Source organism: Boleophthalmus pectinirostris, unplaced genomic scaffold (genome assembly GCF_026225935.1).
Source record: "Boleophthalmus pectinirostris isolate CB_2022bp ecotype Guang Dong unplaced genomic scaffold, ASM2622593v1 HiC_scaffold_8, whole genome shotgun sequence".
NCBI classification, from domain to species: Eukaryota; Metazoa; Chordata; class Actinopteri; order Gobiiformes; family Gobiidae; genus Boleophthalmus; species Boleophthalmus pectinirostris.
This window is the reverse complement of record NW_026571515.1, coordinates 22,971,734-22,989,938: the sequence shown is the minus strand read 5'-3', so window position 1 is coordinate 22,989,938 and position 18,205 is coordinate 22,971,734. Positions and strand designations below refer to the sequence as shown.

Below are 18,205 nucleotides of genomic sequence, written 5' to 3'. Positions count from 1 at the left end.
ACCTGTAATGGACAAATGCAAGATAGATGTGTCAGGAGAGTGACCCACCACAAGAAAAAAAGCCAATACAGTCTCTAGAGTTTGTCAGAATAGGAATAATATCGTACTTATTAAATATTAGTATATTTAAGGTATAATGAAAACTGAAATGAACCTTCTAGAAAAGTATTCACATCAGGTCAAATCTTTTCTAAAGGCTAGGAGAGGAAACAAATAAACTATAACAATGGCTTATCTTAATACAAAACTACACTCTTAATACATAAGTGAAAGTTGTTTGTGGTATGTTGTCAACTCCTACGAGACTTTACTGTTGCTACAGGATACTGTGGTTGTGGTAAGAATGCTATGGATGATGCTGAGCCCCAGGTGACCTACCATGCCTATATTTTTCCCAGATGTGGAATACTTATGTGTCAATAATTAGCATTAAGCAGGTGCGACACACACATACATAATCCAATCGTATTCATAGCAGGTACTTTCTCACAATCTGTGCTACGACTGTGAGCTATTGTCTCCTCTAGCGATCTGGAACGACATCCTATTTGTACAAACATATGGGCATCGGACCCAGAGGGGATCATGGGAAAAAAACAGGCCCCAGAGGAGAAATTCATAATAACATTGCACAGAAGGGACCCACAGTGAAGAAGTATGAAGGCTTATAAATAAGGCCAGTCAGAAGGGAGAATAGAGAAGTGGGACATGAGGTCTTTCTTGGTCAGAAATCAATACTGGAGACAGGTTGTTTTTGTGAATCAATGAACATGGCAGAGTTAATAACAGAGAAGTGCAGGGTGCGGGGGTTGGCAGAGTGGTTAGCCCTTCTGCCAAGTCAAGCTTGTATAGACTAGACAGTACTAAACAGAGTCTTTGGGGCCCCGGGCAAGAAGGCTGATATGGGCACTCCATATACTGCAATGAGACTGCATATCCTAATGTTGGATTTCCATTTGCATTAGTGAATAAATACAAATAATAATGGACATATAAATATATCTAGGGATAGGGCTCTGATCATTTTAAAAAGTACATTTGGAATACATTTGGAAGTTGAACTGATTGACTTGCTTTTGTATGTCATTGGGCATTGTCATACTGTATCCTTGTACATTCAAAACACATTCTGTTGCAAAAAAATAAAAAATAACATAGTAAAACAATACAATACTCAACACTCATTCTTATGTACGATATCACTGCCACCTTTCTGTAATCCAAAGAGGATGCTTTTTTATCTTAAGATTTCATACAGCCTTCATAAGAGCTGCCTTGACATTTTCCTCCATATCTGTGTAACCCATAGCAACCCAACCACAGATCACAAAGTATTTTGTGATTGGTCCCTGAAGTCTGCGGTCCACCCTGGCTCAAAGCGTGATCCTCTTAAAAAAGTACAGGGTGCACACTGCTAGCCTGTATCTAAAGCTGGATGACGTGAGGGTGCTCTGAGTCTCGGGGCTGTCTCCTCCCTGCCCTGTAAACAGCACAGTATCTGATCTGGCATCACAAAGCACAGGATGAAAAAACAGGCAAAGACTTCTCAAGAGATGGATAAAAGAGATGGTTAGATGATGAGGTTGACTTGGGAATCCACAATGGCCCATCGGCTTATGCAAGAGCTTTGGAAAAAATTTACAGGGACTACAGTTATTTATTTTCAATCATGATAACTAGTCTGTTAAAGGTACAATGTGTACATTTTATGGTGGAAAGTCCATCAAATGCTTTTCTCCAGATGTTATCGCTTTGCCTGGAATGTTTCACAGTATGGTACTAAATAAAGATAATTAAATTAAATTAGGAATTATGATAGTTTATGTAGGCTAACAAAACTGTGAATATGCTACTTTTCTCTCATCATAATCCAAATAATTAAGATTTAAAAGTGCGTAATAACTGTTATTTCAACATGTAGATTGGACTGAAACAATGCAAGGATCATGGTCTATGTAGTTCCCTTTGTTTTTGGCTATTGCTACACCATAACAATTCATTTAAGCAAATAAATCAGTGATTCGATATATTGTAATGGCCAATGATATTTTTGTGAGACTTTTGATGATACAATATCACGAAATTTTGGTTATTGTTACATCCCTAGTATTAAACCTTTCTATTTTCATGGAAACCAAACCACACCAGGGTACAGGTCACATCTGTGGAGAGGCAACCCCGCTCACAGTAAGAATGTTCATTTTTCTAGGCATTTTTGAGCTATAAAACCACCCATATTTTAATGAATCTAAGGTAGAAGTGTTTAATGTTATACTCTGGAACATTCCAGGCAGAGCAATGACATCTCCATAGAAACAAGGCAACAGATCCCCAACCAAAAGTTACATAATGCACCTTTAAATAGACAAAATCAGGTAAAGCTGAGAGACAGATAATATTACTAATCAGGAAAATTATTATTAATATAAGTTTTTTTGTCACTTTCTAACCAGAGGGTGAACAGTTCAATTTCCTTTCTAGCCCTGTGTCCATGGGTAAAACCTTTTAGGGGCAAACAGGGGCATTGACTTATTGGGGTAAAAGGTATTTGCACAAGGGCCCGAGACAAAAGGGGCCTTCAAAAGTTTGTTAAGTGGATTTATACAGAACTAACCAAGATCCAGAATTTTGCCGCTACATTCATAGTCAGGGAAGTAGCAATTTTGTTTGAGAAATGGGGCAGAATAAGATAAAAAACTAAGGAAACATGCTATTTTTCAGTGGTGTCTGACAGAAACAAGTCAATGCTTCCTTCTCACCTCTGGCAGCCAACACAGACCAGGACGATAAGAATTGTGACGACGAATGCCGAGGCAGCAGCAATGGCTCCCAGAAGCAGCAGGTTCTTGAAAGGAGAATCCCACTGGTTGGTGTCTTCATTTTCACTGATGTCATTGTCACTCATTTTGCTTCTTGCACCACAAACTCTCAGGTCTCAGCGTCTGAAAACCTGCACAGATACAGCAGAGGAAGAAAAGACTACAAGACCTGACTGACACCAGATAAGGAAGATGAATACTGCAGAGAAATGGTGCTATAAGATCTTAGATGATAATAATGTGTGTGCGTGCTTGGTTTGCCTTTGGCTTTTTGTCACTGTCGCTTTCTGACATACCGGCTGCTATTTTTGAATCCAAAACAGAATAATGCAGAGGAATACAAAGCACCTCACAAAGCAACTGAAATAGGCAGAATTAAATGGGCGTCAATGTGTTCAGGCATTTTACTGAGATAGACTAATGTTTGACTGTATGAAAGATGTTTAAAGAAATAGCTGATTTGTAAAAGTGAAATGAAAAAGTAGTCTATGCAATAAAAACTGAACTCAAACCACATAGGTAGGTATAAAAGTTCATGCACTGTTGGAAATCATTTGTCTGGATGGTGTTTTGAATCCACAAAAGCCGTTATAAGCTTGAACAATTCACTTTGAACTTGATGTAGTACCTTACTATTTTGGCTATTTAATCTTTGTAGTTTGTATATTTCACAGTGTCAGATGTTGTCTGTAATGTTGAATATCTTGTGGTGCACTTTGAGCTTTTCGCACGTTTTTTCAATGCACTTTTTCACTACAAACGGCAAATAAACCTCTCACGTGAATGTTTACCGTTAATACAAACTAGAAGTTACTATTATGGTCAAAGTTACCAAGGTAATATGTATAAGTATGCAGTACAGCTCTACACAAACTCAATTAATGTCCGACATATCACCTCTGGGGAAATGTGCCTGATGTTCCTACATCACTGCTCCAATTAAAAAGATTAGTTAAGACAGTGTTGTACTTCAAAGGGCATTCCAAAACAATTTAGAGACTTTGGTGAAGCCCAGCCAACTCCTCAACACAGGGAGCCAACACTTCTGATCTGATGCAAACTATTATTTTATGCTTAATCACAATTACAAAAACACAGAGGAGAACGTGTGTTAAGAATTTAAAAATTATGTTATATACTTTTTATATGTTGTATTAAATGTAAATGTTTTCTTTCACCATCTTAAATGCTGCACAGTACTGTACGCCAGTTACATAAAGGAGGGGTCATACAAGATGCCATGTTAAAATATACATCAGTCAAGTGATCTCACTTAAAGCACACACCGTGCAATTTAAACAGCTCAAATGTATAGCGTACATATTCCTCTCACAGTGTTTTTATATCATATCATTTGTTTAAATAATCTAATTGTATGCTGGCTTCAGCTGCCTATTACACTGAATAAAAGGGCACACAGCAAGGACATGTACCGGCTCATATTTGAAATCCGAGTACAGGTGTGTAAATGAAGTATTGGGCCCTATGTAATTCCATTTTCAGTGAGGCAGCTCATACAAATCAATGCCCCAATGCTTCCCAACAGTCCAGGCAGACATTTCGAGACATCCTGGCATTTGCGTCCACTGCTCCGTCCTGTCTCCCTGCCACACAGTGCAGGCATTTAGTGAGCTCGCTGTCTGCCCTAAACAATAAACAAAGGAGAAATGCATTGTGTGCTATTTTGAATTAAGGTCAGTTGTCAATAGCGTGGTCTTGTCAGTGCACAATGTCTAATGCTTGCACATTCTACAAGCACTAGAAAACACACAGCTCCTGAAAGCCACTGTCCCTGTCTCGCAATGATAAACATATTAAGCCTGGGGTCAAACTGAGGGTGTTACAGTTGTGGTGTTAAACGCTCAGAGTATGAAGTCAGTGTTCAAAACTGGGTACTACTACTGGGTACTACATTATAATAACTGCACTTTTAATTCCCCTAATTAAACACACACAAAAGCTAGTAAGTAGTAGTAGTAAATAGTTCAGGCTTAGTAACTTAATGAATACCCTAACCCTGACTTCTAACTCTGATTCTTTATTAAAGTAGTTACTAAGCCTGAAACATTCAACTCAAACAATTTGTTCATTTTTATTAAGTCATTGTTCATGCTTTAATAATGCTAATTAAAGTGTAGTGATTATACTCTTATAACCAAAACCACATAAAATTATGAGATTCAGTACTACCTGACTTAGACTACAGTCTCAGAGTGGTAAAATACTTAAAGGCAGGGGTGTAGTGGGTGTAGTACATGGGGATACGCCGTCCACCCACTTCTCCCAACGTAAGATATAAGAAATAACAAATATAAAATACCCTACAACTTAAATGTCAAACCAGAGCTATTGGCAATGGTGAAAACAACCTGCATAGACTCATGATATCTGCAGTACTGTCCTATCATGACCTGCCATATGAGGGACCAGGACTGAACCTGGACTGAACCAGGACTGAACCAGGACTGAACCAGGAGTGAACCAGGTCAAAACCAGAACTAAACCAAAACTAAACCAGAACTGAACCAAAACTAAACCAGAACAGAATCAAGACTGAGTGTTGGGATGGGCCCGGAGGTGCGCCCGCATAGATCGTTGGGTGACCACAGGATAAAGGACTGGCGCACAGCTCCGCGCCCCAAAGGTCTAAGTGCAACCCTAGTCCTGGTTTAGTCCTGTTTTAGTCCTGTTTCAGTCCTGGTTCATGTGTTGTAGCCTATAATTTTTGTTTTGTAGGTGATTATGAATGGCGTAAATGTTAATAACATGATTCCACTTCACATTGAGTAAAAAAACATTCATCACATCGATAACATCATGAATCGCGTATCCCCGCTTAAAAAATCCCCACTACACCACTGCTTAAAGGTGTATTATGTAACTTTTTAGGTGGAGGCTCCATTATCTCCTCGTCTCCATGGAGATGCTGTTGCTTTGTACAGAATGCCCCACAGTATTGCATTAAATGACCACAGACCACACACCTTTCCACAGATGTGACACACAGATCTGAGGAAAGGTGACCCTGCTCATGTTTTAAAGCAATAAAAACACCTGTAATTGATGAAATGCAAGATAGTTTAATGCTACTGTGGAACATTTCTGGCAAAGCAACAACATCTCCATGGAAAAAGATCAGATGACAGACAGAACCTCCAACAGAAGAAAAGTTACACAATGCACCTGTAAAATGTATTAGTTTATGATGCTTGGTTGGTGCTTAACCTTGAAAAATAATTCTGGACAATTATTCAGTTCCACAGTCATGAGGAGATTTTCATTATGGACAGTACATTTGAGAAACATTTAAAAATGACCAAAATTCAATAGAAAGAATAATCTAGCAAAGCACTGTATGAAATGGAATTAGGAATACCACCAGTGGCTCTCGCTCGACTGTTTCTTAGAGATAAAACAGCATCTTGTCCTCTTTTCCCCAGCCCCCTCCCCACGCTTTCCCCTCTCAATGCACAGCGAATGAATTAGACCCAGCCTGAGACACCAGAGCTATACGAGACAGACCAGGTAGAGAACGGGAGAATGAACCAGGAGGATGAAGTACAGGCAGGTGGGAGAGGAGGTGAGGATGTATAGAAGAGAAAGGGGGCGCCGGTAAAGAGGGTGGGGGAGGGATTGAGTGAGAACACAAGAAGGAGGTCATCAGCACTCTGTGTCTGGTGAAATATTCAGAGAAGAAGAAACAGACAAATGAGGGTGGCATTCGGAGGCACAATGCATGATGGGAAAATGTACATTGTAGTGGTGTGCCATAGCAGTAGGATTGCATGTCAGTAAATTAAAATGGAGTAGAGGAGATAAGGCAATGTTTTGCTGCTGTCTAATTATAATAATTTAAAAAAAAAAAAGATTTACCCCAATAATTATGTTAATTTTAACAATGGACACTAAGTTTAAATTTTGGTGTGAAAATGTAAATTCTTATGTAGGGCTGGGTATCATTAAGAAGTTGCCGATACGATACATATCTCGATACATAGGCCATGACACGATACATATCTCGATACATAGGCCATGATACGATACATATCTCGATACATAGGCCATGATACGATACATATCTCAAAACAGTGCACTTTCCATTTGATATAATTCAAAACAATTTGATATGGCTCAATAAAAAATAAAGGCTAAATCATGGCTGTGATACTAAAAGTCTTTGTTAAATCACTTCTTGTGGAAAGTTCATATGAAACACAAACATTTTAATCATCAAAACAGTGAAAATGTGAAAGTGTTGCATAAATGACCATACCAAGCAACAAAACTGTAGCACTGTAACAAAATAATTTTGTTAAATATACCAAAAAATACTTTTCGCGATATATATCGATACAGCAGCTCTCAATATCAATACTATCATCACAATGTATCAATATTTTGATATTTTTGCACACCTCTAAACTTAAGCAATGTCGCTTCTTTAAAGATCTGGCTTGTAAATTGGCTTCATAGTGGTACCTGCTTGTCTCCATGGAGATTGATCATTTTATTACCCTATTGTGGCACATCACAGGAGAAGCACTACCATCTGCATGGAGAGCTAAAGATGAAAAAGTGTACTCTTAAATTAGAATAATACATTTTTGACATGTTATAATCCCCCTTGAATATTTTCTCCTGTTCTAAAGGTAATAAATAAATAAAAATCTAGAACCTCACATATTTCTGTCAACATCTGTATTCCTCTTATAACATTGTGTGACTGCAGTGCTAACAGCTGAATACTGAGGCAGCCCTATCAGTGCACAGGGCTGCTAATAACGATCACAAAGATGTCGCTGATGGAGAGGAAGGGGACGGGGAGGAAGGGGATTGGGGGAGAGTGTGCGTGAGAGAGAGCTTGAATGTTGATTGCAGTTGTGGTGATAACGAGGTTGCCGTGATGAGATGTTGGTGAGTTTGTTATGGTGGCAGCAGCAGCAGCAGCGGCAGCGTGGAGGAGGCAGAGCAGCCGTGCACAGTGCACACCAACTACAGACTGGAAGATTTTCTCTCAGTGTGACATCAAATGCACTATACACACATCCACACAGCAAGGCAGAGGGTAGTGTAGTCAAAAACAGGGAAGAAATCGCTCAAATAAAACAATAGACATACAATCTATACATTTGAATGGCCTATTGACATATTATTATTAGAGATAGACCAATATGGGTTATGTCAGGGATGATGTCGGTACTTACTATTTAGCATTCAGAGAAACTGCAGACCAATAAGCTCTGCCAATATTTTTTGGGCAGATATAAGGCAGATTTAGATTATTTTCCTACATTTATGCCATTTGAATTTATTACAAACTCACTGATAGCTCTTTTTAACACAAAATTTTGAGAAAGATGTGTAGTTTCAATTTCTGCTATTTTAATCTTATTGAGGCAGAATAATTTAGGAGAAACACTGAGTTGCAATTTGATTAGATTTATGCTTTAAAATTTGGATTTGGTTTACAATTAAAATTTTAAGCAGGTGGAGGAGCATGAACATAACATTTGAGAGGAGACTGAATAAGAAACACATGCATGCTTGAACAAGTCGAAGCCACAGTCCACAGCTAGCAGTTATTTTTACACAATGATATGAAATATTGAATTGTTTTATTTATACTGGTTAAATAATTGCATTGTTTGTGATCTAGCAGTCCTATTTCTGACATAATCCTATATTTATGCTCTGGGTCTGTTCAGCTGAAGCCCTTTCAGTTATCAGAGTCTCAACACCAGTAACACGTTTTGTGAGGCGCGTTTCTGACTGATGATATAAATATCTTGTGCAAACGCCGCTACAGCAGGAAGTGGGACAATCTTTTAAGGTTTAAAAATACACTAGAACTGATTTTTGTAGAATCTGCTCGCTGTTACAAAAGCTGTATTTATAGTTTTGCATTACATCACCACTCATGCTTTTTTTTTTTTTGCGAAGTTGGAAAGTCTATCCTAAAGGTGCACTGTGCAACTTTTCTAGTGGAGGGTCCACTACCTGCTTGTCTACATGGAAATGTGTTGTCTAGAATATTTCACAGTATACATTAAACTTATCTATCACAAGGGAGATAAGCAGGTTACAGCACTAGGCTACATTACAGTTCAGATCTGTGGAGAGTCGCTCCTATTCACAGAAGCAACTTAAGTATTTTTGAGCAACAGAAAAACTCGTAATGAATAAATGCAAGATGTTTAATGTCATACCATGGAACACTCCAGGGAAAGCACTAACATTTCCATGGAGACAAGCAGGTAAGGCTGTGCAATTAATAATTTTTTTTTAATATTGAGATTGTAGAACAGCTGGATATATAGTTTATTTTGGATACATTTATGTTTTTCTACACCTTATTTCATGTTCAGAGTATATTTTATTTATTCATTTTATGTTTTATACATCACAAAACTGCTCTAAGGTACAGATTTGTAGCCTATATTTATTTTCAATTTGAAAGTTTTGCTCAAATGATCAATAACAACGTTTTTTTTTGTTTTTTTTTTGAGAGAGACAGAAATGCTTAATAACTATGCTGAGTAACTAAAAAAATTCATCGTGAGTACAATATTGACCAAAATAATTGTGATAATAATTTTTCCATAATCGAGCAGCCGTACAAGCAGCAATAATAACAGATAAAAGTAAGAATGCTACAATCTGAATCCTGCATAAAAATATTAGTCACTCTCTTCTTCTTTGTCTAAAATTGGATTGGCAATGTCATGGTCCTAGGCTTTTTCCTTTTTGTTATGACAGATCCTTCACAAACAAAATCTAATGTGCAAGTTCCTGAGTGCAGCTCTCAATCTGTCGTTACATCAGGTCAAATGGAGATGAGATAGTGCTGTGACTTCCTAAACATATTTATTACAAGCCTCTTTACGAGCTTCAGTGACTATAAAAAAGAATAACCATAAGTGATCACTGTCTAGATGTCCAACCTCCTCAGATAGTATCAAGTGCTTTATAGAAACATGACAGAATGTAAAGTGGATCTGATCATTGTGTTTTTTTTCTAATATAATAAAGTCTTGCATTGATTTAGATATGTATGTTTCTTATAGTTAGACACTGACGATCTGTAGTAGTTGTTTCATTGTTGGCAAGGATATATGATTGTGAAATACAAAATAGTATTTGGTGAACATGTAGTAAAGGTTATTGTGTAAACCTGGTAATATGCAATGGCCAGCGTAGCATAAAGAGAAACAGCACTATGTCAATCTGCTTTCTCTTTCAAAACTATAACAGAACACATCTAAAACTATGCAAAGGTTTTAGTGTGAAATTAAGAAAATATTTTTAAACAGTATAGAAGTGCAAACATTAAGTGTCAACAACTGAAGGACCTGTGCACAGACAGAGTCAGTGTCATTTGTATATAATGGGGACGGGCATTCGATTCAATTTTCTTAATCGATCGTCGGGAAAATTAATGATACATTTTTGATTAATCGTTGACGTTTTTATATTAAAATGATCATCAGGATTATCACTTTTACTAATTTGCATAAATAAACTCTTAAAACTTTACAACATATAAACCATAACCAATATAGTGTCACATCAGCCCATTTGAGATTATAATGTGTATAAAGCACATTTGTGTAGGTTTTATAGAAATGAAACTTAAAACCACATGGCTCATTTGCATAAACTATTTGTGCTGCTTTTTTTTTTTTTTTTTTTTAGCTCTTAGTGCAGCTCTTTATTTAACAGTCATTTCACTCACTTTATTTATGTTGGTCACTTTATCTATTTTGGTTACTGTTGTGATGAAAAGAAAGTGTTTGTCTTTTGGACGCGTGCACCCAACTTCATGTGGCAGTAACCGGGATACTGCAAATACATGCACGATGACGAAACTGGGATATTCAAAAAAAAGATCATAAACGGGACACTGATGTCCATTTATCCACACTCAGTGAGTGGTATAGTGATCTCCAAGGAGGTGCCAGCGCTGAAACGTGAGACTGTGAGGCCTCAACTCCAGTGTTTGTGCTGTCAGACGTCTTCTTACGCTACACACAGCAACCTACATTCGGGTTGTCGATTAAAAATAAACATGATCAACGTAATTCTTCAATGATCAATTAGTCAACTAATCATGCCCATCCCTAGTATATAGACTGCATTGTTTTCTGCTATGTATTCTGTGTTCTGTATGAGAGCTATAGTCTGGTAGAAAGCATCTCTTTAGTTGTTGTTGATTAATGCTCTTGCACATGGTCCCTGTAAAATAACTGCAGTAAACTAAATAAAGTATGTCAGCACACAATTAGCAGACTATTAACTAGGGATGCACCAATACGATACTGTTATTGGGCATCAGGCCAAATATTGAAAATTTGGACTGATCAGATACTGGTTCAATCGATATCAATCCGTGTATCATTCGTTCATTCGATTTTGAAAATGAAACCAAAAATAAGAAAACGAAAAAAAATAAAATAAATTTCTTCATTATTTGTCAGCAAAATCAAAATGACAAAACGAATAACGATTCATTTTTTCAGTTTTTGGTTTTGTGTTTAAATGAATAAAGGAAAAACGGATAATGGCCGTTTCCTGTTTCCAAGACTTAAACTACAGTATCAGATTTTTGCGCCATATACGGACGGATATCACATTTTGGTCTATAAATTACGATTTACTGGTCAATGCTGGAACAAAAGACCTCATAATAGTTTTCAAAGCTGTTGTGTACTTTTAAATGAGGAATAATGGTTACAAGACACATTTTTACCAGACGCTGTTTGTGGAATGGAATGGAATACGATAAGATATTTATTGACGGTGGATAGATGCGATGTTTGGGGGGAGACTCAGGGTGGGGGACCAGCTGATTCGGAATCCCCCCACTTAAAGATTATGTCTTCGGATAGAAGGATGGATGAGAGACACTGGGTGGGTGGGAGGGGGTCGAAGGAGCTGATACAGACGGTGTTGTCGGGAACGGCCGTATAAATAGGCCTTCGGGGTAATTGAAGGCGTGGTTGAGCTAAGTTGTGGTTGGCTGGGGAGGAGGTCGAGGCACGATTCTGCTCTTGAATGTCAGTCAATCATATTAACTCCACAAATAATATTTTCAGTCTCTGTTCTGATATCTGTTGACATCGAGTATCGACAGATGCTTAAAGCCAAAGTATCGAAATCAGTATCGGAACAGCAAAAGATGAATTGGTGCTACTCTTAACCCCTAATCTCTACATTAAAAAATAAAAAAACTAATAAATTTTTGTAATAAAAAGTAATGCAATATCCACATCCTGTAATAATCCAAAAAATTTGTATGAATACAGAGTGAAGATCAGCGGGGGACTACTAAATAGATACACACAGATTTGCAAAACCTACTGTACAATTCTCAGTGGGGGACGACTAGCAGTTCATTTGGTTACTCCTGGGTAAAGTGTTATTTGTTTTATCGGCTCATGCCACAATAGCTGTGATGTCCTCAAATGGCAAGCCTTGAGTGGGATTATTTTTAGAGTTTTACCGGATTTGAACATTTCAGTGGTTTGCCTCATCCCCTGTCACATTGGTGAAATCTTTGCACCACAGAACAACAAAGGAAGCCCCAATGGCCGCTCAAAACATGTCTGCGCATAAGTCCAGGGATGAATGTAACTGGCTTTGACTTGAAAGGAAAAAGTCAGCACTAAAAGTTCAATTCAAGAAGTGAAATTTTGATTTAGTCAGCAAATTATCTCATCTGTGTTTTCGATTTAGTCTTTCAAGCCAAATGTCGTGTTTCGTTTCATTCACACATGTTTAACACACAAACCCTGCATATTTAGGCTGAGGTTCTTTTCTCAGACAGAAAACTCTGTTCCACTTTGTGATGTCATGTGGTAGTACAAGAAGTACTCCATTGTGTTTTTCACCTTCACTAGAATCATTTGGATGATTTTAGTCCTGGAACTGCCAATCTCTACTGAACAAGCTTTGGGCATTACTTATATTAAAAGGTTACTCAAACATGTGTGAATGAAACAAAACACAACTCCAGGTATGTTATTGATGAGTTAGCAACATTAAAACATGACTTAAAGCTCACAAGAGTCCACTTTGTGTTATATAGGACCTTTAATAATGAGGCAAAAGTACTGATGATCTAGGGCAGGTCCCGGTGTTTCCTGCTAGACTCAATATTTCAGAGAAACTGGAACAGCAATGCTCTTTCATGTTTGCATTTTGCACTTGCACTTTGTTCACCTAACAACATTTTAACCATAAGGCAATTTTTGTAGAAGCTGCACAATGCATTGCAACTCAAACAAAGTTGCAATTTGAGTTGGCACAGACCAAAATATCCTGTGATTTTTTAGACAGATCTTGCTGTACATGTAGTTTAGACTTCGACATGTATGGTCTGAAAAATGTAATGAGAATTTAAAGGACACATACTTTCTATATTTCTATATTTTTGCTATTTTCTGATCTATGTTATAATGTTGTTTCCATGTCACAAACAAACCTGGAGTTGTGTTTTGTTTCATTCACACAAATCCTACATTATTAGGCTGAGTTCTTCTTCTTCTCATAATAATAATAATAATAATAATAATAATAATAATAATTTATTTATTTTCATATAATTGCTTCGTTAATGGCACAAAATAACAAACTGAAGCCACCCAAAAACTCTGCTGCTAATTTAGCGTGTTATTGGGGTGGTCAGTAGAATCGAGTGGGAGCAGTGCGCCTCTGCTCATTCTGAGTGCACAAAGGACAGTTTAAGTGAGAGACTTGATAAAACTGTGTTGTGCTGATCCAACAGACTTGGGCAAGGCAGGACCCCATTTTCCTCTCACTTGACTTGACTTAATTAACCAGAATGAGTCGGAGGCAGAGTAGAGGATTTGAAGAGTTATCCTTATGGGATTGGGCCTCTCTCTCCTTTTCCTCACTAGCTCATGTTTATGCTCGACTCTGGTGCTAACTTCCTGCTCATTACTTTAATGATGGGGCTACAGTTGGATATGCTCACGAGTGCAGTTTGCTTTTTAACACAGCAATTTGGGAATAGCAGGCAGAAATACCCACACAGCGCCAAACAAACCCATGCACCGAATCAAATGAAAACTAAATTGCGTACATGTATTATGCATACGTGAAAGCTGCAAGAAGTCAGGCTTTGAAACTTCAAAAGTCCCCAAAATCTTTAGCGCAACTGTTGTTTATGGATTTGCTAACATCCGGGTGACGGCTCAGTTATCGAAAAGTTAACACAGTATCTCACAATAAGTAACTGTAATGCTCAAAGTATTTTTCTAAGTCAGATCATAAAAAGAGCTAAGCTTGGCAAACAGATATGTCCAAACTAGCTCAGTGCCTTCGCTTTAGATGCATTATTAATCTGCGTGCCAATTTAGAGAAGCCCTCCCAATCCCCCAGCCAGCACCAAAAAGAGGGAAGTCTAGAGAGAGGCAGACGAGAGAGGAGCTCGTCACTGCAAGAATGTCAGAAGAAGAAGAAGACAGAGGAAAGAGCCGGAACAAAAGAGTCACTCAGACACAGAAAAATGTGGGAACGAATTAGCTGCAGGAGGATAAAATGTGGGACATAATCCAGGAAGACATGCTCGAGACTCATTAGATTTCTCAAGAGTTGCAGACAATATTTATTATAAGAAAAATATTTCCATTTTAAAGGGCCCATATCACGCTATTTTTAATCTATGTTATAATGTTGGTAACTTCTCAAAAATAATTTGCACATTTAACATACACTTTAACATACTAAAACACTTCCACCTTGTGATGTCATGTGGTAATACAGGAAGTTCTCAACTCTACTCCATACAAATTCAATCATTTATGTGATTTCAGCACTGAAAGTGCCAATCTCTAATGAACAAAAGGTAAAAGGCAGCTGTTAACCTGAAAACTACCACTTCATGACATCACAAGGTGGAACAGAGCATTTTGAGTTTTGGAGAAAGACAGATTATTCATGTTTTTGATGAGGTAACAGCATTATAACATGGCTTAAAGCTCACAAAAGTAAATTTTTTGTAATATAGGACCTTTAAACTTATCTTAATAAACTTAGAATCTTTTAATGTTTACAATGACATTTAATACAATCATAATGAGGTTATTCAGCCAGGACCTGTCCCAAGCCTATGGAATAGGCACATGTTCTGATGAAAAATCTTATGTCAAAATGTCGATCACTCACTTGCTCCAGATAAATCTTCTGTGGTGAGCCCAAATAAAAACTGCACAGCAATTTCTTGCCAGTACACAACATTTTTATTTCAACCTTCTCAGAGGATGTATAAAATGGGCACACCTCCTGCAGAGGACGATACTGCTGGTGTAAGCGCACTGTCAAAGACTCACATAAAGAAAAAGTACACGACAATGAAAAGTGTCAGACAGCTTCTCTGCTCAGTAGTGCCCTGACATCACATCACAGTGTTTCCTAATGGTTTGACAGGGTCTGGATCATCCCAGTATCCTCACACAGACCAGATTGGCACTGGCAGCTGGTTCAGTCTGCCCGTCCAGAGACCTCCTGCCCTAGTTTTAACCCCACACCCCCGCCCCCACCTCCCTGCAGGTTTCAGGGCTGGTTACCTGCTGCAGCATGTCACATGTACAGATAATAATATGTCTTGTACCTGCCAGATAAAGTGGTCACTCAGAGCAACACCTCTTTGGCAGTGTCTCTAGATGTATGTGTGATGGGGGAGGGGAGTTATGGGGCTGGATCAGCAGGATTTCTGTTTAATCTGCCACCGTCTCCCCAGAACAGCTCGGAGCTTTTAGAGCCAACAGCTGCCGACAGCAACCCCCAAGAAGCTACAGACACAAAATGTAGGATTTGGACTTAGCACAGAGCGCTGACGATCCATCCGTCAGGATTGTCTCCTGTTGAGACAGTTTGTAAACAGGTGCGCTGGTACTGTCAGAGAACAGTCTGCAGACACTTGTAGCAGTCACACAAGAAGCTACAATCTAATGAGTTTATACACTACATAATTGTTACTTAGTTATTTCAAATCTGCAAATTCAATTCACATAACAACATAACAATACAGATGCTGATACAAACATGCAGGTTTGAAAAGGGGATGGATGAAGGTTATACATTTCCAATCCCCTCCCACACTTCACAGAACAACACTTCAATTACTCATGGACTTTTGGAGTTGATAGGCTTAAAAAAAGAAACAATGAAAGGGCTACTGCTACTACTACTACTACTACTACTACTACTACTACTACTACTACTACTAGTCTGACAAACAAGTAATATCATGAGTGTCTTGAGCCAGATCATAATTGCTACACACTAAGTATCTTCATATTGCCTCGAGGAGGTAAGTTAAGTCAGTTCACACTTCCTTGCAATTGGTTAAATCCACCTGTCACTCACTTGACCAGTGTAGGTAGGAAAAGATTTTAAGGTAGAGCTGCATTCAAAATCAGTATAAAATAGCATATTGTCTCAGTTATCATAATTCAGTTTTTATCACCATATCACCCAGCCATAGCTCACCTCCTGCTAAGAACCCCTGTCTTGAGGCCACTGTCATGTTCCAGAAGTGGATGTAGTGAGAGGTGGATGTGCGGGTGTTGGCTGGAGCCCTCTGTTACAGCAACTGTCAGCCTGTGCACTGGGCTGCCTCCTTCAGCCTGAGCTCTGCCAGATTTGGCCTTATTTGTCAGTTTGCCGATTGGGTTTTTCCCTTCAGCTTTGTGTCGTGTCACCGTTCTGATCGGCTCAGTGGGATCCCAGGAGTCGCCCTCACACTGCAGTCATGTGGCAGGCCCAGGAGCTCATTTACATTACAGGTCAGTCCACTCACCATAACACTGCTTAAGAGGGTTTTTATCTGCTGTGATGTCTCCACTGGTGCTGTCAACACAAACTAACAGGAAGAAATAGGACAGTTCATAGGAATATTTGGCCATCATCTATAATTGATCATGCACTGTGCAAAACATAAAATCATGCCGTTTTACACCACAAACAAGAGATCCACAGTAAATGATGTCTGCACTAGATCGAAAGCAGAATAAAACAGAACTTATCAGCAGTCTAATTTAATCTCTAAACACAGCCAGGACAAAAAGAGTAATTAAATCGGCCTGCTATTCTAGAAAGTTATTTAACTATAACAAACAGGTTTATCACAGCATTTGGAGGTCGTGCATTAGTCCATTTATTTCTGTAATTCTGAAGAAGCTTTTCTCTCTAAATTAAAAGTGATCCTAAGAAATAGTTGTAGAGTTTTAGATTTTTCATCCAATAATAATTGTCGAAATGTTCAGTACAAAAGCTAAATGACTTCCAAACTCAGTGTGTTCTTTTTTTTTAATATTTTTATTTTTAAATTTTTTATCAAAAGAGCAAATGTTTTAAAAACTGTTAATGATACTGGATGACACCAGATCTTGTTCAGTACAAAATGAAGCTTCTGCCAGAACACTCACACACATGTAGGCCCACATGGCTCCACCAGTCCGAGGTCTCTCGTGGCAAGTGGTGTTTTCACACTTGTGTGGGGAGACTGCTATTTCTGCGCAGAGCCAGATAACTCAATTATTCATTGCGGATGCTGGCGCACTCACTTCACCTCCATAAGAAAGGCGGAGGGCGTGTCTTTAACAGAGTGTACTCCACATGTGTTTGTGCATGTGTGCCCAGGAAGAGCTGACACACCACAGCACACAGAGAGAAGAGCCAATGCACCAGGAGCTGTCAAAAACATGACAATCACCAGCATGTGAGGAGGGAGGAGGGATCAAAGGGAGCAAGGAGACAAGGAAGGAATTAACGTCTTATCTTTCTCCCAACTGAGCACCTCGCACTCCTCTCCACTTCATACAAAGACGGTGGATTAGCAGCAAAACTGAAACGCTGCACAAAGGAGATTTATAGGACACTTGACAAACTGTGTGGCCTTCTGTACCACAACATACAGTATCAGAGCAGTTGTCGATATTCCACCTGCCACTTCCTGTCACGCTTGCACAAAGAACAAGAAACCAAACTCGGGCCTGAACAGGGCGGTGGTTCATATGATTCAGCACCCACACAGCCACAGACATCTGCCCAGACCAAAAAAAGACATACCTAACATTTAAGTATATTATCACTTTTTGGACAGTGATTTCACAAGAAAAGGTTTTATAAACTGTGTACATCTTTAACACATAGGTACACTAAGGGGGTCAGGAGTTCACAGGTTGATCAAAACAATATGGTGAAAAGAAATCTAATTATAAAAGTGTAAAACCTCCTATTGCTCAACCCCAAACAGAGAGAAGGGAACATACTTGACTGAACCCCAAACTATAGTCTTCACATTTAAACATTAATTTGGACATGCTCCTTCCTTGCCACAGTGGGACGCCTGTGGCATTGGG

General features: G+C 38.5%; 1 protein-coding gene across 2 annotated transcripts in view; it reads right to left on the bottom strand.

Annotated features, from left to right (window-relative positions):
• The window catches only part of LOC110164920 (uncharacterized), a 46,609-nt gene that overhangs the window by 14,417 nt on the left and 13,987 nt on the right, over nt 1-18,205 (bottom strand). Inside the window, exons 2-3 of one of the 2 annotated variants that reach the window (XM_055166106.1) lie at nt 7,299-7,380; nt 2,760-2,950 (exon numbers count right to left, since the gene is read on the bottom strand). In XM_055166106.1, the coding sequence (XP_055022081.1) occupies nt 2,760-2,905 (146 nt within the window). In that variant the 5' untranslated portion in view covers nt 2,906-2,950; nt 7,299-7,380. The remainder of the gene's footprint in view (nt 1-2,759; nt 2,951-7,298; nt 7,381-18,205) is intronic. The other variant, XM_055166107.1, reaches the window with a different exon arrangement.